The sequence below is a fragment of the Terrapene carolina genome, unplaced genomic scaffold (assembly GCF_002925995.2).
Source record: "Terrapene carolina triunguis isolate 2854851 unplaced genomic scaffold, T_m_triunguis-2.0 Scaffold97, whole genome shotgun sequence".
Taxonomy (NCBI): domain Eukaryota; kingdom Metazoa; phylum Chordata; order Testudines; family Emydidae; genus Terrapene; species Terrapene triunguis.
Window position 1 is genome coordinate 8,744,908 of NW_020664448.1, and position 24,331 is coordinate 8,769,238.

At 41.4% G+C, this 24,331-nt stretch overlaps 1 protein-coding gene across 1 annotated transcript in view; it reads left to right on the plus strand.

The window, feature by feature from the left end:
- Positions 1-10,532, plus strand: part of PCF11 (PCF11 cleavage and polyadenylation factor subunit) — a 30,003-nt gene extending 19,471 nt beyond the window's left edge. Inside the window, exons 9-16 of the mRNA XM_024216477.2 lie at positions 1,399-1,504; positions 2,510-2,632; positions 3,285-3,399; positions 4,236-4,419; positions 4,971-5,126; positions 6,049-6,141; positions 8,071-8,106; positions 9,415-10,532. Of these exons, the coding sequence (XP_024072245.1) occupies positions 1,399-1,504; positions 2,510-2,632; positions 3,285-3,399; positions 4,236-4,419; positions 4,971-5,126; positions 6,049-6,141; positions 8,071-8,106; positions 9,415-9,630 (1,029 nt within the window). The 3' untranslated portion in view covers positions 9,631-10,532. The remainder of the gene's footprint in view (positions 1-1,398; positions 1,505-2,509; positions 2,633-3,284; positions 3,400-4,235; positions 4,420-4,970; positions 5,127-6,048; positions 6,142-8,070; positions 8,107-9,414) is intronic.
- Positions 10,533-24,331: the final 13,799 nt, after the last annotated feature.

Consider the following 24,331-nt stretch of genomic DNA (forward strand, 5'->3'; position numbering starts at 1 on the left):
ACCTCATTACACCAGTAACTGCTTTTTTCTCCTCTTTCCTTTCTGAGCTAGAATATTTTCAGATCTGTAAATCCTGTCCTGTTTGGGGTTAACTTTTTGGAATACTTTGGGGTAAAAAGACCCAGTAAATCTCTTAACTTGTATATTGAGGGATAGCATCCGAAGAAGTGGGTTGTAGCCCACGAAAGCTTATGCTCTAATAAATTTGTTAGTCTCTAAGGTGCCACAAGTACTCCTGTTCTTCTTATAGCAGAAGTAATTATAAAAATTACTTTCCCCTCTGAAATTCACTAGCATTTATTGCTTTTTTGGAGACATCCTGGATTCCATTATTTTTTAGTATAACTGGTACCATTTACATTTTCAGCTAAAAATCTGAGTATATTTACTTCATATTGGAGTTTACTTGAAAATGAGATGGGTAGGCATACACACCTGTATTTTAAAGTCCAATTTGGGTGAAAAGGAACAATTTAAAAGAAGCAATGGTGTGTCAGTATTGGAAAATGAATTTAAAATGTGCAGGCCTGATGGCTAAAAGAAACAAATATCCCTTATTAAATAAGTAAGCATGGAAGGACTTGTGCATTTCATTAGGAGGTCCTCCCCCACCCCCACCTCCAATGCTTGGCAATAAAAATATAGTTTGAAATACTGTGCTGTCAATTTATAAGGAGCCTTCAAAAATGTACGCGACATTCCCCCTTCATGGATATAAATAGGTAAATGCATAATGCAGAGGATCCCAAACTGTGGAGCAGAATGTTCGGGGGGGCGCAACTGGGGTCTGGGCTAGCCCCCATAGGGTGCGGGGAGGGAGTGCCACTGAACTCCACTCCTGGCCCTGGCTGCCAGCCCCACGCCCTGGCTACCAGCCCCGGCCCCGCCCCCAGCTGTGGCCTCAGCCTCAGCCCCCTTACCCCTGTCCGTGTCTCTCCCCTCCCCCCCTCCTGGAGCCATGGTCTCACTCCTGCCCCCGGCTCGAGGGGTGGGGGGGCAAACAGGGGTAAGAGTGGGGCGTGAAGTAGAAAGTTTGGGGACCACTGGCATAATGGGCTTAAATTGTAGCAAAGGAGATTTAAATTGAAACATTATGAAAAACTTCCAAATTATCAGGGTAGTTGAACACTGGAACAAGTTATGTGGGGAGGTTGTGGAATCTCTGTCATTGGATGTTTTTAAGAACAGGTTAGACAAACACCTGTCAGGGATGGTCTAGATAATACTTAGTCCTTCCTCAGGACAGGGAACTGGACTAGATGACCTCTCGAGGTTCTTTCCAGTCCTACATTTCTATGGCTCTATACTGGGGACACTTTAGGAGTTAATAGTAAAATGTAAGAAGATTTTGTAATTCAAATATCTATGAGATAAGTAAATAACTTTTTACTTTTACAGGTTCCTGGTCTATCTGTATCTTCTCAACCTGGACCTTACAGTCAAGGACAAACGTATTTACCAGTACTTGCACAAAATCCTGCAAGCTTTGTTCAGAATCCAGCAGGTATATACACAAAGTTTGTGCTGGCTATTTTAAACTAGTGTTCAAACTTTGTTAATCAGAAACCACAGAATTTAGCTACTCAGGTGATCCACAGTACTTTCAACAGCATGTTGCCACTTAGCACTATTCTGTGGCCCTGATTCAGTACTAACCCAAGAAAGATTGCCATTTAATTGTTAATAAATACAATTTCTTTAATACTTGAATTTCTTTTAGAGGTCTCCCATTCAAGTATCAGTCAGGCCTGGTCCTGATTAGTTTATGTAACCACATGTTTTTTGGTATGCTATGATGCTGAAAATGGTCTGCTTTTGTGTGGGTATGAGAAGACAAATGGAGACACAGTAGGACTGATTTGCATATGCCAAGTTATGCAATTCATCCCTGCACATCAGAGCGCAAAATTAAAGGCTTCCAGAATGTAATAAATGAACAAAGTCAAATAATTAAGCGTAAATATTTACTAGATTCAGACTAAGAAAATAACACATTCCAAAAACCTGTAGAGCAAGTATGGCTGGTTGTACCTTGGGTGGCAGACAGATCCGCACTTTGAAATCTTAATACTATGAGGGGAGGGAGGGGACTGCAAAGGGAAGCTAACAAAAAAGACCAAGAAGGCACAAAACAAAAGGAGAAGAGACAGGGAAACAATTCGGTAAATGAAAAGCTGAAAAATGGGGGGAGCAGTGAGGGCAGGGAAAAAGATGAGATAAATAGAATGGCAAAATAGAGGTGCTTCTGGCTGAGGGCTACTCTTTTCTCTCAGCATGTGGCGTGGGTGATAAATATTCTTGGTGGTGATGTATAGAATGGAATATAGTTGAGTAAGAAATGAACAACCGAGAACTGTATTTAGCAACTTCTCTTTTCTTTAAAGCAGTGACTTTTCAAAAAAATTATTTTAAAGGAGTATCATTAAAATAAACAGGATGACCTATATTAAGGCTTGATTTTCTTGAATGCATCAGAAATATTGTATCATTGCTGTTTTTCTTCCCTTAGGGCCCCTTCCACTTTCATATCCTGATAATCACCTTGGCCAGCTTGATGTAAATGAGTTGTTCTCTAAACTGCTTTCAACAGGAATCCTCAAAGTGTCAAAAACTACTGATTCCACTTCAGCACGTATGTATAGCATTTATGCTCTTACTGTCCATTTTAACACAAGAGTGCAGTGAAAAACTCCCAGTAAAAATCTTGCTATACAAGTACTCTAATTTTCTATGTAATATGTGTTTTAATGATTTTCTTATGACATATAAAACCAAGAACTTGCTTTTGTTTTTATATGATGTCCCATAATTTGGGAGTGACCATCTTGGTGCACATGATGAAGTGAGTTATGTTTGGTAACTTCCTTTTAAAACTTCCACTATTGAATAGTTTACTTTGTAGATTTTAGCTGACTAATATAGCCAGACTTGCAAATAAATCAGTCAGTCTATCTTTGGTGCCATCCCCAAGTTGTTTGTTTTAATCAAAACAATTTTTTAAAAATGTGTCAGTGTTTGAAATTGCTTTAGCTTGTGTCTTTCATAGACTACTTTCCAAACCAAGGGTTTGGATGAGTTAGAGAAGTCAGTTAAAAACCACTTGCCCAAATTCAAATTGTTGACCTAGTTATTAAAATGTGTACCTTTGTTTTAAGCTGTTACAGCACCGGATTGAATTGGTTAATGCTGTATTTGGCGTTATGTTCATTTTATTGTTTGAATAAGTGGAACTGTTTCAGAATGACATCTTGGGAAACTGACAGTTTTCCATTTATGCTTTCTAGAAGTGAATGAAACTTCTACCCAGCCAGCTCCTGAGGAGGAGGAGGATGACCAAGAGCAGAGTGAGGATCAAGACATCCCAGACCTCACTAACTTTACAGTTGAAGAACTAAAACAGTACGTGTACTAATGTGGGCTCAGTGTGCACTATGGGTAATCATGACACTAATATATTGATAGTTTAATTGTCTTTGTTTCAAGACAACTTGAGAATTTAGTTGTAGAAGATTGTGAGACACCACGATAGAGCAGGGGTTGGCAACTTTTCAGGAGTGGTGTGTCGAATCTTCATTTATTCACTCTAATTTAAGGTTTCCCGTGCCAGTAATACATTTTAATGTTTTTAGAAGGTTTCTTTCTATAAGTCTATAATATATAACTAAACTATTATTGAAGGTGAAGTAAATCAGGCTTTTAAAATGTTTAAGAAGCTTCATTTAAAATTAAATTGAAATGGAGAGCCCCTGGACTGGTGGCCAGGATCCAGACAGTGTGAGTGCCACTGAAAATCAGCTCGCGTGCTGCCTTTGGCACTCGTGCCCTAGGTTGCCTACCCCTGCAATAGAGTAAGGAGGGAGAAGGGATACAACTGTCAGTTTCATCATTGTATTCATTAATGTCATATCATTTGCATAAAAACCTTTCCGTGTGAAATACATTTATAAACATTTAATTCTTAGACAAGATGCATATTTTTTTAATTGCACATCGAAGTCAATGGAACTGTCAGTGTGCACAAAGGTTTGCAGATTTGGGCCCAATATGTTTAGCATTCACATCAAGTTGCTTTTAGCTCACTGGAGCCAGTAGATCTAAAACGGCTAACATTATGTGCTAGTATGCTTTTCATGTATTGTTACCTAGAGATCATTGTTTTGCAATTTGAATCCATTTTAGGTCAGTCACAAACTTTCTGGTAAATGTTAAGACTTTACAATTTTTTTCTCTTGTAGACGTTATGATAGTGTTATAAATCGATTGTACACTGGTATTCAGTGTTACTCCTGTGGAATGAGGTTTACAACTTCACAGACTGATGTATATGCAGATCATTTGGACTGGCATTACCGACAAAATCGCACTGAAAAGGACATTAGCAGAAAAGTTACTCACAGAAGGTGGTACTACAGTTTAACAGTAAGTAATGCAATATCATCTTTCTCTGTATGTGCCTGAATGAATAGAAGGCAAAATTATTCCCTGTGCAATTGCACTGAATTCAGTTCTGCTGCATGGAATGTAAATCAGCACAGAATTTGGCCTTTGGTAATTAATCCTCTCAGATTTCTCCCTCCTCTTTTTTTCTGACAGTGGCTATAAAAACATAAAAGAAAGGTATAGGGGGAACTAATATAGTCTAAGACCATTGACACCTTTTTTGATAGTCTCAGTAAAGAGCAATGATTAAAATGGGGATGGATGTTACACTACATTGTCGCTCCGAAGAGTGGTGCCTTTAGAACAGGCTTGAAGCACAATGGAGCAGTGTTGGGAAACTTGCATTGCAACTTGTCATGCTGTATCTGTAATGAGAGAGCTTCAGTTTCCAGTCCAGTCAAACTGACATCTTTTATTAAAAATGCTCACACACCTTCTCAAATATCAAATTTGGGGAACTGTATTTTAAATGCGTAAAAGTTATGATTAATGAAAAGAGGCTTGAATGTTATTTTTGTTAATTTCCTTAGGACTGGATAGAATTTGAAGAAATAGCTGATCTAGAGGAACGTGCAAAGAGCCAGTTCTTTGAAAAAGTACATGAAGAAGTTGTATTGAAGACACAAGAAGCTGCTAAAGAAAAAGAGTTTCAAAGTGTTCCTGCTGGACCAGCTGGAGTGGATGAGGTAAATTTACACATTTAATTAGCTTTGATTAGCTTACATAGGGGGAATGGTTTAATTTCTGAGCAATCTTACAGCTTTTTTTTAATTCCTAAGTATTTTATGTAAACTGTAAAGTTTCATCCTTGTATCTAACAAATACAGGTTAGAAATGTACCTGTGTGGAAGCTGAAGCTTGTATTTAGCAGACTTGCTGTAGGAAAGATGATAGAGGCAAACAAACTGAAAAAATTCTCTGTCGGCCAAATCACAAGCTCTCTAACTTGTGTTTTCGTTCAGGCCTTACTCAGAGAAATTCCCATTGAGGCCAATAGAAATAGGCTTTATTAAGGGCTGAGTAAGAACTAAGTACCTAAGTGGTTAACCGAATAGCAACAAAATCATGACAGACGTCTCTGAATTCTATTTAGGGAGGGAAGTTATGTAATCAAATATGAGCTGTTTTTATTGGCAAAATAGCAAGATGGACAATAGTTTGTTACCTGGATTAGCTAATACTTTTGAATTTCATAACAGTTGGCTACCGGCTACATACAGGATTTGCAGAAAACTGTTGTGATGGCTATCCCTTCCCTGAATGAAAGCCTCTCTAAACTTGGAGATTTCGTTTTTTAATTTAGAAAACGTAGTAACTGCATGCGATGCTAACAGTTAATCGAGAATGTGGAATCTAGTTGTCCGTTACAATTAGTCCATAGTTCGCAAATTGCAATTAAATAAGTAATTAGTGTCCATTTATGTTACCCTTTTAACTCTACAGTGCATACATAGGAATCCAGGGTATTCCAGTATATTTACCTTGATTGTCAAAAAGTCCCCCTTTCTTAGTAAACTGTAGTTAGCTGCTTCTCTAGAAACTAGTAAGCACAAAAGTGTTATATAAATGTTTGTAAATTTACATAGCTGTGTCTTTTCCATCTTTCAGAGCTGTGAAATTTGCCAAGAGCAATTTGAACAATATTGGGACGAGGAAGAGGAAGAGTGGCATCTAAAGAATGCTATTAGAGTAGAGGAAAAGGTATTCTGAGCATATTACTTTTGTATGTGTGACATTTGGGGTTACTAAATGCCAGGGTAGATGAGGAAATAGCATGAATGTGCAAAGGGGCATGTGGTGGAGGGCAGCCCAGTCTGTCTTCACTCTTGAAGAGTTTACTCTGCTGCTTTTTAGGTTCCATGGTGCACCAAAACGTCAGTACCATAAGGGGTACCCTTAAAGGACTGATATGTTAGCACAGATATATTTGACTTCAGCACACCATGCAGCAGCACCATAAATAAAATACATGTAGATATAAGTTCAGTAACTTATACATACAATTTTTTAACCAGTTTACAATAACCACTAACATAGTTCAGCTCTTCGTATAATTTTTCCTTAACATTATGAAAAAAATCCATAGTCAACCTTTATATTTTGACACCATACCTCACTTACACCAGGATATAAATCCATGTCCAGAACTGTTCAACATATTCATAAATGATCTGGAAAAGGGGAGTAAACATTGAGGTGGCAAAATTTGCAGATGATACAAAACTATTCAAGATAGTTAAGTCCAAAGCAGACTGCGAAGAGTTACAAAGGGATCTCACAAAACTGGGTGACTGGGCAACAAAATGGTAGATGAAATCCAATGTTGATAAATACAAAGTAATGCACATTGGAAAACATAATCCCAACTATACATATAAAATGATAGCACTCAAGAAAGAGATCTTGGGGTCATTGTGGATAGTTCTCTGAAAACATCCACTCAGTGTGGAGCGGCAGTCAAAAAAGCTAACAAAATGTTGGGAATCATTAGGAAAGAGATAGATAATAAGACAGAAAATCATATTGCCTCTATATAAATCCAATGTATGCCCACATCTTTAATACAAGGTGCAGATCTGCTCGCCCCATCTCAAAAAAGATATATTGGAATTGGAAAAGGAACAGAAAAGGGCAATAAAAATGATTGGGGGTATGGAACAGCTTCCATATGAGGAGAGATTAGTAAGACTGGGAGTTTTCAGCTTGGAATAGAGACGACTAAGAGAGTATAAAATCCTGACTGGTGTGGAGAAAGTAAATAATGAAGTGTTATTTACTCATAACACAAGAAATATAGGGGTCTCCAAATGAAATGAATAGGCAGCAGGTTTAAAACAAACAAAAGGAAGTATTTCTTCACACATTGCACAGTCAGCCTGTGGAACTCTTTGTCAAAGGATGTTGTGAAGGCCAAGACTATAACGGTTCAAAAAAGAACTAGATAAGTTCCTGGAGGATAGGTCCATCAATGGCTATTAGCAGGGATGGTGTCCTGAGCCTGTTTGCCAGAAGCTGGGAATGGATGACAGGGAATCACTTGATGATTACCTGTTCGGTTCATTTCCTCTGAAGCACCTGGCATTGGCCACTGTTGGAAGACAGGATTCTGGGCTAGATGGACCTTTAGCGTGACCCAGTATGGCCGTTCTTAAGTTATATTTATATGTAGTTAGAACATATGAAAGTCACACCAACCCTATATTAATCATTATAACTATCTGAGTCTCCGGATGGGGGAAGGGAGATAATTGAGGTGGAGAAGGGGTGCTAATAAGTGAAGTTGGGGTCTTGAGAATTAACTGCTTAAACTGCATTCCTTGCCCTTTATGCCTTACGTTGGTGGAACATGCAGTCTAATAACTTTACCATTAAGTTTTGGTTGAAAAATTAGATTTATGGTCAGTATTAAGGACAAAATATATTTTGCTCAGATTACCTTTGGGCATTAGAAGCTAAGCATGGAAGACTTTAGTTCAAAAGTGAATGTTTAGGGAAGCTAGGGGATGAGACAATGAAGTGCATAATCAAAACTGTTCTGCAAACCTAATTTCATAACCTGTGCAACTGCTATAAAATATGCATTTGTGTATTCAAATATGTAGAGAAGTCACATGGTTTTTCTTTTTTTAGATTTACCATCCATCATGTTATGAAGATTACCAAAAGGCAAGTGCATCTCTGTTTTTATTTCTGCTCAAATATTTTATTGTGAGGTCGATTTTTGTGTTGAGAGATTTATAGTTTTGTACTAGAGGATGTATTCAGAGCAGGCTACCCATTTCTGTCACATGTGACTAGACAAGGAACTGCAAGAATTATGGTAATAGCAAATTTATAATTCAGAACTAACTGGGAAGCTTATTGCTTATCTCTGATGTTGTGACATAACATATCATCTTACATGTCAAACAGCAGTAAATAGAAGCCATAAGTAGAATATATAGGTCAAGTATATGGGGTTAAAGCTTTTAAAGCTGAAGAATTTGCTGGAGTAAATTAATACTGATGTGTTTTTAGTTTCTAACTTCCATTAGCTGTTTACTGTGAATGAATATAGGAAATCAAATTGTTGTGTTGGGGTTAGTGAGGAGTATACTGTGCTTTATGGCAATATACTAATCAGTGGCTTTCAACCTTCTTTCGTTTGGAGTCCTGAAAAAATTTCAAATGGATGTGCAAACCCCTTTGGAAATCTTAGACATAGTCTATGAACCCCAGAGGTCTGCTTATTACAGGTTGAAAACCACTGTTATATGGTAATGACAATCTTTTTTAGACTCCTTAGACGTAGTCTGTGGATCCCTGGTTGAAAACCACTGTACTACATATTTGTCCCTTATTTGTTTGACGTAATAATTTTAATTTAGGGAGCATTAGGTTTGTTTTTAAACTATATTTGCTAAGGTAAGAATGTTACAGAACAAACCAGCTCTCTAAGGGTATGTCTACACTACGGGATTAATCCGAATTTAGATAATTCGAATTTGGGAAACAGGTTGTATAAATTCGATTGTGCGCGGCCACACTAAGCACATTAATTCGGTTTTTAACCACATTAATTCGGTGGTGTGCGGCCACACTACCCCATTAATTTAACCACAGTAATTCGGTGGTGTGCGGCCACACTAACCCTAATTCGAATTAACAAAATCGATTTTGGCGCTACTCCACCGCTCGTCGAGGTGGAGTACAGAAATCGATTTTAAGTGCCCTTTAATTCGAATTAACTGGCTCTGTAGTGTGGACGGGTGAAGGGTTAATTCGGATTAACGCAGCTAAATCCGAATTAAAGTCGTAGTGTAGACCAGGCCTTAGACTCTTGGTGAGGGGGGAAACTTGCATTTTCAATAACCAAATTAACACATCCTGTAAAGCAACATTTATAACTTTTCTCCCTCTCCTTTAGTCACAAAGGAAATAACTGTCTTAGTGATATGTAAAACTTTATATTTATTCTTAATTTTCATTTGGCAGACATCATCATTTGATTGTACACCATCTCCCAGCAAGACCCCTGTGGAAAACCCACTAAATATTATGTTGAACATTGTCAAACAAGAAATACAGGAGCCCTGTAACAGTCCTAAAGTCAAAGAAGAACCTGTCGACACCCCTGCTACTTGTATGGAAGAGAGCACACCTGCGTCTACAGATATTAAAACAGAAACTGATAAGGGTGAACCAGTTTAACTAAACTGAGAGGTATGATTTTTTTACAGAACAGAAGAGCTGCTGTGTTGACTCTAGAAGGCAAATACTTTTTATATAAATAAAATGTTCTCATGGGGCAGGGCCCCAGCTATTATTTGGTTAATAAATACATTTTTGTATTTGAATTTCTTATTGCCTGCACAGTTTCAGGTGTCGATTGTGTGAAAGTTCTGTAGATGCGTGCAAATTTAACGGAATGGAATTGTATATGTAAAAAAAAAATGTACAATTTTCACTTGTGGAAATGTAAATTATAAATAAAAGATATTTTTGCTATATATGGAGTGTAATGTTTATGCACACCATCGAATGAAGAGTTTCTGTACCTTTTTCAGCTTAAGTGGAATTAAACAGAGACCTCAATTTAGACCTCTAGCTAAGTAGGATTCTGAAATATAACTGAAGGAAGTTATTTGGATTCATAGGAGGGTTATAAGGAAAACAATGCAGGAACTTTCTCAAACAGCAAACCCTAAATTTCTTTTTTTATTAAACTTAGATGAACAAACTTGCATACATATCCAGATATAAAAATAAAAGTAACCAAAAAGACAGTTTTGGATAGCAGGGAAAATTAGTAAAACAACCTGTGGGCTTGATTGTGGTTACAACTGCCAACATACATTTGATTAACAAACCAGTATAATTGCTTGTTAAAGCAGATTTTTAATGCCTTTTTTCAAATAGTCAAACGTAAGAATTTAGTACAGCTGAACAATTTTTTCTTTAAGTTACAGGGGAGAAAATGAATGTAAGAGTGCTCATTTTGAAACATGGTTAACATTTTTCTTTTGTTGGTTATGACTGGATTTAGATGATAAACCGGATACCATGAGATGTTAATATTTCTAACATGTAATAAATAGAAAGAATGAAGCATATTTGAGTTTGAATCTCTTTATTTCATGAGGGGTTTTGGGGTAGTCATAGAATCATAGGACTGGAAGGGACCTTGAGAGGTCATCTAGTCCAGTGCTCTGCACTTGTGGCAGGACTTAAGTATTATCTAGACCATCCCTGACTGTGTTTGTCTAACCTGCTCTTAAAAATCTCCAATGACGAAGATTCCACAACCTCCCTGGGCAATTTATTCCAGTGCTTAACCACCCTGACAAGAAGTTTTTCCTAATGTCCAACCTAAACCTCCCTTGCTGCAATTTAAGCCCATTGCTTCTTGTCCTATCCTCAGAGGTTAAGACATTTTTTTTTCTTCATCTTCCTTGTAACAACCTTTCACATATTTGAGAACTGTTATCATGTCCCCTCTGTCTTCTCTTTTCCAGACTAAATAAACCCAATTTCTTCTTTGAGTGCTTGCTCATGTCCATTCAACTTGGGTGGGCTCATCACATGCACCGGTGCTAGAAGTTTTTCCCACAGCAGTATTCATAGGGGACCGGCTCCAGCACCCCCTGGAGTGGTGCGCACATGCCACGGTATATAGGGCGCCGCCAGCTCCCCCCACCCTCAGTTCCTTCTTGCGGCCAGTGACAGTGCTGGAACTGTTGCTGCTTCAGCTAGTGCTGTTGTTGCTCGTTCGTACGAACTAGTTAATTCTTGTATTATAGTGTATATAGTTTTGTTAGTATTTGTAAATCCCTTAGCTATAGTTAGAGGCTTTATAGGTCCTGAACGAGGCATGCCCCGATCCTCAGGCTTTAAGCCCTGTGATTGCTGCAAGAGGCCCATGCCCATTAGTGATCCACACAGCAGTTGTCTGTGTTGCTTGGGCGAAGGGCACATTAGTGAAAATGCAAAATTTGCAAGTCCTTCAAACCAAGGACTAAGGAGCGCGATACTCGTTGGAGCGCTACTTACGGAGTCAGCTCTCACCCTGGCACTGGAGCAGTGCTCCAACTTGGTGCCAAGCACCGTGACCTCGGTATGCAGTACCCCACCAGGACCATCCACTGGCCGGCACCAGTCCCCATCCGTGGCTCTGACCAAGAAGCCCCAAAAGATGGTGCTAGGTCGGTCTCCAACCTCCCACAAAGGAAAGGATAGGACTGGGTGCGAGGGAGGTCTGGGCAACTCTTCACCCCCGTCGGGATTGTGGAAGTAGAGCAAGGCCTGACAGGGATTGGAAGGGGATTTCAATGCAAACAGTCTCTTCTGTTAGCAAGAGTCAGGCTAACTGTAACCCTAATAACGCGAGATTTGTAGAAGCGAAGATTGTGTGAGGCGAATGGGAAAGAACAGTGTGAGAAGTTGTTGCGACCTTATGTAGATAATATGGAATGTAGACTAGAGTCTAAATAAGTGAGAAAAATAAGATATCAGGATGACCTATGTATAAACAAAATGCAGCTGTTGCACATTATTGTCTGTAACAAAGGTATAAATGCTTGCTGTAATTGTTTACCTGTTGAGAGACTTGTTCAGCTCTCTCCTTCCACGCAATTGCTAGAGATAATAAAGTATCTGATTTGCCGCACCCAACCAAAAAAGTGAGAACTCTGTTTTTCTCCAACAGGATCTTGCACCCATCTTATAGTAACACCATCTGGGTGGCATTTCCCTAGTTTGTTTATGAAAAAGTCACACGAGACCGTATCAAAAGCTTTACTAAAGTCAAGATATACCACGTCTACCTAATTTGACTGAGTGGAAATTGAAATATTTTACATCTTAAGGAATTATTTATTAAGGAACTTATACTGCATGCTTTTAAAACTGTTAAGCTAGGCTTAAACACTAATGGCCAAATTCAGGTTCACTTTGCAAAATCCTAGTGAATTTGCCTTGCAAAAAGGATATTTCTGAGACTTGGGGGAGTACTAGTGCATTCCACTGGAGAAATGAAGCTTCTACTATTCTAGAACCCAGTGTTGAAGCTGTTAGTCACAATTTCAGCTTCATTTGAAACATTTTTTGCGGGGGGAGAGGGGAATGTTTTGTTTTTAAGGGGGGGGTAACCTCTTTCACAACTTGAGGTCATGATCCTAGCCACAGTTGATTGGCACCACTTCCCCCTTAATCCATTTGAGTTTGAGGAGATGTTTTTCATTATTTAAAAGGAACCCTGGACATGGGGCTTTCCTAGCTACATAAAGATGTAAGTGACGTCAAAATTGTAGAAGTGCTTGGAATTTTTAAGTCTACAAATCACTGTTTGACTTGTGAACATTTAAAAAAAAAAAAAATTCCCATGGCGACCAGTCTATTCATGGTCACTTGTATTAATCACTAGGGCCAAAAGACACTACCAGCACAGTACTCTATCATAATATGAATTAATACAATTTCCCAAGGAAGTTGCAAATTACTAATGAAGGGCATCAATTCCAGATCTAGACAAGCTTTCTGGACAAAAAACCTCTCTCAAAAACCTCTTGAACATCTGACATGCCTCTGTTACATAGTGGGTAATTGACCATGGATGTATTTAGGGTCTTAGGTAATTTGTTTTGGGGTAATTGTCCACCTGAATTCTAGCCCGAAATCCACACAATTGGATTATTTTGGCCAGAAGTGCCAGTTGGGGCCATACCAGTGCCCTTGCCCATCCCAACACCCCACCTGAAGGTATAAATGGAGTGGGCCCCACCATTGCTCAGTTCCTTTACCAATGCAGAATCCAGGTATTACAAGATTGCAGGAGGGGGGAAGGAGGTTGGATTGTGAAATACACATGGCCAACACGTCTCGAAGAACCACAGTTATTGTTGGGTAACTAACTAGTGCCTGTCCACATGTATTCCACTTCTGGTGACTAGCAAACAGTGACCTCATAATCAGGAGGTTGGGCCTGTTCAGTGATTGCTCTGCCAAAGCAGCTGTTAGATATGGAGGTTTTGTAGAGGGAATAGTGTTGGGTGAAAGTGTGGACTGATCCCTATATAGCTGTTCTGCAGATTTCTGCAATGGGTATGCCTCTTGCTACAGAGGCTGCCTGAGCCCTGGTGGAGTCGGCTCTAACCAGCTTGCGTGAATGCAATCTAGCATGATTTAATGCAACTAGAAACCCATTTAGACAGTCTTTGGGTAAATGCTGCCTGGCCTTTTACTGTATCTGCAAATGCTACTAACAACATAGGGCAGTTTCCGAAGGACAATATGCTGTCAAGGTAACACAAAAGAGCTGTAACTACCTCAAGGATGTGCAGTTTCTCTCCTCTGCCCCCAGTTTGGAATGGGGCTAGGGAAAGAAAACATGCAGGTGAATCATCTATTTAAATGAAAATTCAAAACAATCTTAGGTAAAAACTTAGGGTGAGACCTATGAGATCAACTTGTCCTTATGGAACAGGATGTAAGGTGGATCAGCCAGAAGTGCCTGTATTTCTTGTACCTTTTAGGTTGAAGTTCTAACTACTAAAAAGGCTGTCTTCGTTGGCAGATATAGCAATGAGCACATTGGAAGGGGCTCAAGAAGAGGGCCCATTAACCTGGCTAAAAACTATATTAATATTCCAAGGAAGAGGGGACTCTTGAACTGGGGGAAACACATGAATGAGGCCCTTGAGAAAACTAGAAACTGTAGGGAGGGATCAGATGGTGTAATCCTGATGATGTACTGGTATTGCTGATAAAGTTACCCTTATGGAGCTGACTGATCACCCTGAATTCTTGAGGGATAGCAGATAGTCCAAAATAACAGGAATTTGGAGTCTCTAAGGGAGACAAGTGGTGATGTTTTGTCCAAAGAGAGGACTTCTTCCATTTAGTTATATAGGACAGCCTAGTAGAGTCCTACCTATTGTGCACTAATATATAGTGGACTTCAGCTGAGCAGCTCCTATCAATAGTAGATAACTAGCCACTATCCATGTTGTTTGCAGTGTTGTGGTAGCCATGTTGCTATCCATGTTGTCAAATGCAACAATGCTGAGTCCAGATGAAGCATCTGATCTTCATTCTGGGAGATCACATTGGCTAAGGCAGGTAATGTGATATTGGGGGCTAAGTTGACAGGTAAATCAGGTCTGAGTACAAGAACTGCAGGACAAGCTGGTGCTAGCATGATCATTATTGATGAGTCCTGAGTCTCCTCAAGACCCTCAGTATAAACAGGGTTGGTAGACAAGCATGAGTTATCCCTGGAATCTACAAGATGAGGAAAACATCTGCCAGAGAATTTTGGCTCAGACACCACCCCTCTTCCCCCATTGAATGGAACATTTGGTGCTTCTTGTTCCAGTCTATAGTGAATTGGTTTACTGTGGAAAACCCATGTGCAGAATTGTAGCCTTAATGGTCCGTTCATGGTTACTTGTGAATTGCCTGCTGAGCTGGTCCATGTGGATTTGTGTGATTTGGTGATGACTGCACCAGTTCCAGAGACTAACAGCTTCTTGGCAAAAGGGGGGTGAACGTGCGCCTGTCTGTTGATATAAAACCTTGCTGTTGTGTTGTCTGACATGACCTGGACTGTTAGTCTGTGTAACATGGAAAGAATTGCTGTGCAGGAGAGGGTTCTTTCACCAATTTAATGATGAGAGGACTTCTCTGGGATTTGCACCCTCATGTTTATGTGATGACTGTTAGGTACATGTACAGATTTCAACCTCCCATGGCTGGTGCATAAGTGAAGTCTGTCAATCAGTGTGATGTAAGTGCATATGACGAGAGCATTTTAGTGCCCAGAGCAAGAAAGCATATTTGTGCCCCCCAGAGGCAACGCATGGGGGCATGTGGGGGTATGTACCCCACCAGATTTCTGCTTTCCATTTAGCACAGTTTTCAAACTGGGGGGTGTGCCTCCATGGGGGGTGGGGGGGAAACCCCACAGTTTGAAAACCATCACCTCCTGCCAGGTGCCAGGGTGTAATATCAAAAACCACTACTGACAGAGTTTGCTACCAGGAGCAGCTACTGACACCTATGGATGATCTCTCTTGCTGCCCTGTCACAATTTGCTACCTCTCACCTTTTCCATTCTCTGGTCGAGTTAGCAAAATGTGACACAATTTGCTACCGCTCACAATTTATGCGCTGTGACAGGGTCAGGCCAGATGGCTACAGGCAGGGCTGGCTTTAGGCTGATTCCCCCTAATCGGGCCCCGCGCCTAAGAGGGCCCCACGCCCTAAAGAAGAGCGCCTACCTTTCTAATTTTTAGTCACCCGGTGGTGGTCCGGGTCTTCAGCGGCACTTCGGCGGCGGGTCCTTCACTCGCTCCGGGTCTTCGGTGGCATGTCCTTCAGTGCCGCAGAAGACCCGGAGCGAGTTCAAATACCCGGCGGCGGCGGGTATTTGAATCGGGCCCCGCACTTCTTAGAGCCAGCCCTGGCTACAGGAGAGTGATAGAAAATAGATATATTAGCTCCAGATTAAGCAGGTCTCTTTTCCCTGAGAAAATATTGGGCTGAACAATCAGGAAATTGCTGGAACCAATTAAGCAGGCTAATTAGGACACCTGGAGCCAATTAAGAAGCTACTAGAATCAATTAGGAGAGGCAGACTAATCAGGGCAACTGGTTTTAAAAAGGACCTCACTTCAGTTAGTGAGATGTGTGCAAGGAGCTGGGAGCAAGAGGTGCGCAAGAAGCTGAGAAAGCGTACTGCTGGAGGACTGAGGAGTACAAGCATTATTAGACATCGGGAGGAAGGTCCGGTGGTGAGGACAAAGGTGTTGGGAGGAGGCCATGGGGAAGTAGCCCAGGGAGTTGTCGCTGTCACGCAGCTGTTACAGGAGACACTGAAGACAGCTGCAATCCACAGGGCCCTGGGCTGGAACCTGGAGTAGAGGGCGGACCCGGGTTCCCTCAACCCCCTGTTTGATATAAGAGGAGTTGACCTGGACTGTGAGTCCCACCAGAAGGGAAGGTCTCAGGCCTATCCCCTGACCCATTAGGTGGGCCAGCAGAGACTGCGGGAATTATTCTTCTCCTTTTCCCCATGCTGGCCGTGATGAGGTTAGCTGAGTGAATGGCAGGTTTGTGCCACTAACAAAAGGAGCCAAACTGAGGACTGCCGTGAACCTCTGAGGTGAGCAAATCTGCCAGAAAGTGCCGAACCCACCAAGACAGAGGAGGAACTTTGTCACAACACTATATGGTTCTATAACCACAGCTAAACTCAAGGAAGATTTAAAAATTGTGGCTTTGTTTGAAAAAAGAGAACTAGTTCCCTGCTTCCAATTAGTAGGTGAAAAGCCAGCAGAAGAATTTCAGTGATACATGCCTCTTTGAAAAGGGATCTTACATGTGTACTTGGTAGGCTGAAAGTGAACCAAGAAGTCTCCAGAGAAAATGAATGAATAGTGGTTGTAGCTGAAAAATGATCATAATATCTCTAGGGAATGAATCATTCCAAAATACAATTTCAGAGAAGGATGACAAATAGGCTAAAGCAACCAGGACTACAGCTTTTTAAAACTTGGGCTGACTGACCTTTTAATTTAAACCACAAAAAAGAAGAGGAACGGTGCCCTTCAACTCCGGAAAGCAACATAAACTAACTATAGTGAATACAATTCAGTAGGTTATTCTAAGTCCTTTGAAGTGAATACATTATTGTGCTTCTAAATGATGTATCTAAATGCTAGTATTACAGCCAAAGCTAATCCATCCATGATATGTTTGTTTAATTATCAGATCTTCTGATGACTTGACTTACTGGTGAAAACCTTCAGCTTCCAGCCCCTTGGAGTCTCAATGCTGATTGGCTGAGCTCGGCGCTAAAGCTGGCCCCTTTCTACTCCATTTTATCTGACAGCTTAGAGAGGTTAATGGACTGTAGCGCTCCTTCTCCTGCAGTAACAGAGAGCTCCTGTCCCCAAGGGCATCTCCTTGCAACTGAGTCCTGATGGCCTTTGATCAGAGTCAGGTGCTTAATAGACAATCAACTGTCTACATGGGCTCTTTCCTTTTAAATTAGCTTCCCACACGTAACCTGGGCCCTGGCTCCTCTTAAAGGAACCAGCAACCCTCTGCACTTCCATTCATTAGTCTACATGGAACACGGGAGCTATTTATCTAGGTTTTCAGTGGGTCCCCATCACCATAGTATCTAAATGTCATTTTTCCTGTGGGGAGCCAATCTCTCTTCTTAACAAGAGCCTGACTTTTTTGTTTTAATTCAACATAAAGGTGCATGAGTGTTGCTGAGCAGGAACTTGTTTCCAATAGAAAGCTGTACTGCTTGAATTCTACTAGTATAGTTAAAGTAGTATGGACACTGTCATATCAGTGTAAAGGTGCTTTATACCAGTATAGCTATTTCAGTGCAGCTAGAATAAGCTATATCGGTGTAAGGAACTTTTATGAAGGTATTACTGTGTCCACACTAGAAGTTGTGCTGGGACAACTATTTACGTAAAAATAAATTAATGCAGCCCTACCCAAAATAGTGTTATAAGTACGAAAAACTGTGTGTAGACCAGGCCTCTAAACATTAGGAAACACCAGAATTAAGGCGGCTTGTACAACCTTAGTGCAGTTCCATTGTGCATATTATTATGATACAGACTCACAAGTGTGGCCATGGGGTCAATTCCCTTCCCCTCACTGTATCAATTTCCTCCAACCTACGAAAGGAAGTAATGGTTTCTCCATCTCCTGATGTCTTCCAATGAAGATTAGATGCCTTTCTGGGGTGTGCTTTGGTCAAAAACTAGCTCCTGTGCTATACAGGAGGCCTGAGATATGCAGAGAGTCAGATTAGATCAGCTAACGGTCTCCTCTGGCCGTAAAGTCTACAAATCTCTGAAAAACTGAGTGTCACATTGAGCAGCCTCTGATGTTTTCATGGGTAGCCTGCTTGATCCCCAGAAGTAACAATGAATGAGTGGAGTGATACAGGGGGAGCAGCTCAAACATACAAAGGGGCTGGACAGGGGCAGGACATTAGCCCTGCAGGGTGGGGTGGGTGTGGCAGTGACATCACAAGGGCCTTTTGTAGGATCTTAGCTTATTGGTCAAAGGAGGTTGGGAGGTGGTGACCTCACAGAGAGAGCCTGACAACGGCTAGGCAGGACAGGCTACAGGTAGGGGCAATCTCAGAGACCCTCATGGCTTTGCTGCAGTGCATCTCCTTCTTGAGGCCTCTCCTTGAGGACTGAGAGAATTCAGGTTCACGTACATGGGTGCAAGGAAAAGCATCTTTGGAGTTTTCTCCTTTCCCAGTGCATATTTTGCTAGAAAACAGATGTCCCTGTTGAGAAGGTAAGAGCCTCAGAGAAGTTTGGTATCTATTCAGCCTGATCCATCTGGTGCCCCCCAAATTCTAGACATCGAAAACACTAAGTTAAAGTGGGAGAATTTTTTTCCCACCTAGACCTTTGTCCTTTAGAATCAGTTGGGACACTGGGGTTTGTCTTTTTTGGTTTCCCTTTTCTCTGCTTCCCTCCCTCCACTGGCAAAGAGGGGGTTGCTCTCCAGCCCTCATTGTGGGAGGCCCTCACAAAGAGCTGGGACTGGAAGAGTGCTCTGACCGTGATCCCCACTGGTGACCTTGGCCATCCTTTGGGCCAGCTGGTGAGAACCCTCTGCTTCCTGCCCCTCAGAGTCTCAATGCTGATTGGCTGAGCTGGGGGCTAAAGCTGTGCCCTTTCTATGCATCATTTTACCTGACAGCTTAGAGTTTAACAGGCTGTAGGTCTCCTTCTCCTGCAGCTACAGAGAGCTCATGTCCCCAAGAGCACCTCCTTGCAACTGAGTCCTGATGGCCTCTGGTCAGGGCCAGGTACTTGATAGACAATCAACTGCCTACATGGGCTCTTTTCCCTTTTAAATTAGCTTCCCACACGTAGCCTGGGCCTTGACTCCCCTTAAAGAGACCAGCAATCCCATGACCTCTCTGCACTGACATTCATTATTCTACACGGAATATGGGAGCGATTTATCTAGGTTTTTCAGTTGGTCCCCATCACCATAGTGTCTGAGGGCGAAGTATCTGAGTGTCATTTTTCCTGTGGGAGGCAATGTCTCCTTTCTCTTATGAGCTTGACCTTTTTTGTTTTAATTCAACATAAAGGTGCATGAGTGTTGGTGAGCAGGGGCTTGTTCCCATTAGAAAGTTGTGCTGCTTGAGCTCTACTAGTTTAGTTAAAGTGGTACAATCCCCCTAGTATGGACACAGTCATGTCAGCGTAAAGGTGCTTTATACCAGTATAGCTATTTTAGTACAGGGAGGGGAATAAGCTATATATTGGTGTATGGCATTTTTATAAAGGATGTATCTGTGTCCACACTAGAGGTTGTGCTGGGACAACTATTTAGGTTAAAAATAAATAAATTAATGCATCCCTACCCAAAATAGCTATATACGTACAAAGAACGCTGTGTAGACCAGGCCTTTAAATGTTAGGAAACACCAGTATTAAGATTGCTTGTACAACCTTAGTGCAGTTCTATTGTGCATATATGTATTAAGACTCAAGTGTGGCCTTGAGGTCAATTCTCTTCCCCTCAATGCATCAGTTTCTTAAAAATTACCAAGGGAAGTGGTGGTTTTACATCTCTTGATGTCTTCCAGAGAAGACTAAATGCCTTTCTAGAGTGTGCTTTGGTCAAAAACTAGCTCCTGTGGTATAACGGAGGCCTGTGATATGCAGGGGGTCAGATTAGATGATCTGACAGTCTCTTCTGGTCTTAAAGTGTACAAGTCTCTGAAAAACTGAGTGTGGTATATTGAGCAGCTTCTGATGTTTTCTTGTGTAGCCTGCTTGATCCCCAGAACTAACAGCGAGTGAGTGGGTTGATGCAGGGGGAGCAGCTCAAACATCCAAAGGGGCTGGCTAGGGGCAAGATGTGAGCCCTCCAGGGCAGGGTGGATGTGGGCAGTGACATCACAAGTGCTTTTTGTAGGACCTCAGCTTATTGGTCAAAATAGTACGGGAGGTGGTGACCTCACAGAGAGACTCTGACAATGGTCAGGCAGGACAGGCTGCAGGGAAGCGGCAATCTCAGAGAGTCCCGTGGCTTTGCTGCAGCATGTCTCCTTCTCAAGGTCTCTCCTTGAGGACTGAGAGAGAATTCAGGTGCACGTACGTGAGCACGAGGAGGAGCCCCTTCGGAGTTTTCCCTTTCCCACTACTAATTTTGCTAGAAAACAGACGTCCCTGTTGAGAAGGTAAGAGCCTCAGAGAAGTCTGGTAGCTATTCAGCCTGATCCATCTGGTGCTGGCTAGCATGGAAAACACCAGGTGAAGGTGGGAGAATTTTCCCCCCCACATAGGCCATTGTCCTTTAGAAGCACTGGGAACACTGGGGTTTGTCTCTTTTGGTTTCCCTTTTCCTTTCTTCCTTCCCGCCACTGGCAAGAAGGGGGTTGCTCTCCAGCCCTCATTATGGGAGGCCCTCAGAAAGAGCCAGGGCTGGAAGAGTGCTCTGACAGTGATCCCCACTGGTGGCCATGGCCATCGTTTGGGCCAGCTGGTGAGAACCCTCAGCCTCCTGCCCCTCAGAATCTCAACAGTGATTGGCTGAACTAGGGGTCTAGTGACAGGAGGAGACTCAGGACTTTGTTGTTCTCTTTTAAGATCAAGCAAATAAGTCATAATCAATCAGATGCTTGATGAATTTTGCTGCTTCTCTCATTAATTGTCTCTGAGCAGTTCATGATTCTCTTTAATATTCTAGTTCCTCTAAAATACTTGCTGAATAATAACTGTGAACAGTTGTTGATCTGAATCTCATTTGAGATCACTTTATTCTGGTCATTCAGTATATGAAATTCAAGATTTATGGTTAGTTTCAAAGTCAGGACTATTTCCAACTCTGCCACTGGCAGTGTGACATAAGATAAGTCCCTTCACTTTTCTCAGCCTTAGGGTATGTCTACACTACAGGATTAATCCGAATTTAGATAATTCGAATTTGGGAAACAGGTTGTATAAATTCGATTGTGCGCGGCCACACTAAGCACCTTAATTCGGTTTTTAACCACATTAATTCGGTGGTGTGCGGCCACACTACCCCATTAACTTAAACACAGTAATTCGGTGGTGTGCGGCCACACTAACCCTAATTCGAATTAACAAAATCGATTTAGGCGTTACTCCGCTCGTCGAGGTGGAGTACAGAAATCGATTTTAAGTGCCCTTTAATTCGAATTAACTGGCTCTGTAGTGTGGACGGGTGAAGGGTTAATTCGGATTAACGCAGCTAAATCCGAATTAAAGTCCTAGTGTAGACCAGGCCTTTGTTTCTCCCTTTGTCAATTAAGGATAACAATCCTCTTATACCTACCTCATGGTGAGTGGAGGTTGGGAAGCTGTGAAGATCCATTTGAGAGTGTCACTAGTAGCAGTGTATAATATGAGATGTCTTATCATATTGAGTCATGGCAGATTATGACGTAATGCAGTAGAACCCCGTTTATCCAACCCTCCATTATCTGGCTTTCCATATTAACTGAATAACCAAAGCACTCAGGTCCAGGTGATTTCTCCTGTGGCCACAAGATGGCGCTGAAGTCTCACACCTTCCTATTCTCCAGTTTAGCTGAATTTTTGATTATCTGATCTGGCCCCAGTTCCAATTAGATTCAATAAACGGAGTTCTGCTGTATAATAGCTGAAATATCCTATTTTATTTGTATTTTATTATTTTTAAATCATTAAGAGGAGCAACTACTTAGCCCAGACCGAATCATCTCATCTAGGTTTTTTTTAGATCCAAGTGTCTCCTCTTTATGTGCGATGAGACAATGTAACAGTATGTGACAAATAGGAGATGCTTTTGTTTTGCAAAAATATTTTTTTGCAAAGAATTTTCATCCAAATTGATTTATGATTTCAAAAAACATATTTATTTAATCTTAATGGGATTTTCCAACAGAAAACTGTTTCAATGAAAAATTTCCCACCATCTCAATTCCTCGGCTCTATCCCTGCCTCTGCAGGGTTTGTTGTCTGTTGGTTAGAGCAAGAGTGAGAACTGTTGGCTTTTCTCCTGGCTCTGCCATCGCCTTGCTGTGTGACCTGGGGTAGGTCATCTCCCTTCTATGTACCTTGGGGTCCCAATCTGTCCGATGGGAAGAGGGACACTTCTCTAACTCCTGGCCGTAGTGAGTCTGGGTGAGATAATGGGCATAAAGCACTTTGTGGAGGAGAAAGGGTTGTTTCACGGTGTTGAGCACCAAGGCATTCTAAAATTTGCTAAAATGTCTTGTCTAGAGAAACAAGAAATGGTCGGGGACAAATTTTAACCATTGGTTCCTGGCTCAGCATTTGTTGCCTTAACAAACCAGGTGCTATACAGCAGTTCTCTTCTGAAATCCTAGAAGAAAAATATCTTCACATCCATTAACAAGATAGTATCTATGTTTAAAAAGGGGAACAAAGAGGACCCGGGGACATACAGATTAGTCGGCCTCCCTTTGATACCTGGAAACATACTGGAACAAATTATTAAACAATCAGTTTGTAAGCACCTAGGGTTATAAGGACTAGAAAGCATGGATTTGTCAAGACGAAATCATTCCAAACCAACCCCATTTCCTTCTTTGTCAGGGTAACTGGCCTAGTGGATTCGGGGAAGCAATAGACATGATATATCTTGGTGTTAATAAGGCTTTTGACACAGTCCTATGTGACAGTCTCATAAGCAAACTGGGGAAATGTGGCCTAGATGAAATGACTATAATATGGGTGCTTTTGAAAGACCATACTCCAAGAGTAGTTACCGATGTTTGGCTGTCAAAATGAAAGAGCGTATCTAGTGGGATTCTGCAGGGGTCAATCTGGGTCCAGCACTATTTGATATTTTCATAAATGAAGTGGAGAGTATGCTTATAAAATTTGTAGATGACACCAAGCACTTTGGAGCACAGGATCTAGAAATATGCTAATTTCTGAAAGCTGATTGGCTGATCCTGAGAGAGCAACCAGTATATAAGGCCAACAGGCTGAACTTGTAGGGTTTTGTAGAGAACGGAAGCTGCAAGATACCTGCAAGAAGCAGCAGCTACCTGGAAAAGCAGCAGCAGCGGCAGAATTCTAAGGTTGCCATAGCAATGAGCAACTGCCTGCCAGCAAGCTACCTTAGCAGCAGCAATGAACAAGCAGCTAACCACCTCAGATCTGGCAGATAACGGCTGCAGAAGCCACAACCCCCTGAGACAACACTCAAAAGCCACAACCCCCTGAGACAACCAGCTTTCCTGTGACAGAGCAGAAGTATTCCTTTCTATAGAGGAATCAGAGGGATTGTGAAGAGAGTGTAAGTCTAATTTTCCATCTCTTATTACGAAATGCTTGGGTGTGTCTGTCAATAACGTTGGATGCCTATGTCTTGAGTGAAATCTCTCCTACCGATCCTGGGACTGGCCAATCATTCACAGGATGCTAAATGTTAAACATTAGTGTTAAGTAAATGTTTTATTTGGTGAACACGGTGATAATTTCTTATGTGTCTATGGAGGCCACATATTGTACATTGGCCAAACTGGACAGTCTCTACGTAAAAGAATAAATGGACACAAATGAGACATCAGGAATGATAACATACAAAAGCCATTAGGAGAACACTTCAATCTCCCCAGCTATTCTATAACATTTAAAAGTAGCCATCCTTCAACAAAAAAACTTCAAAAACAGACTTCAAAGAGAAATTGCAGAACTAAAATTCATTTGCAAATTTAACACCATTAATTTGGGCTTGAATAGGGACTGGATGTGGCTGGCTTAATAATACTAATTAGGATATCTTCATTATCTCCTAGAACTGGAAGGGACCTTGAAAGTTCATGAGTCCAGCCCCCTTGCCTTCACTAGCAGGCCCAAGTACTGATTTT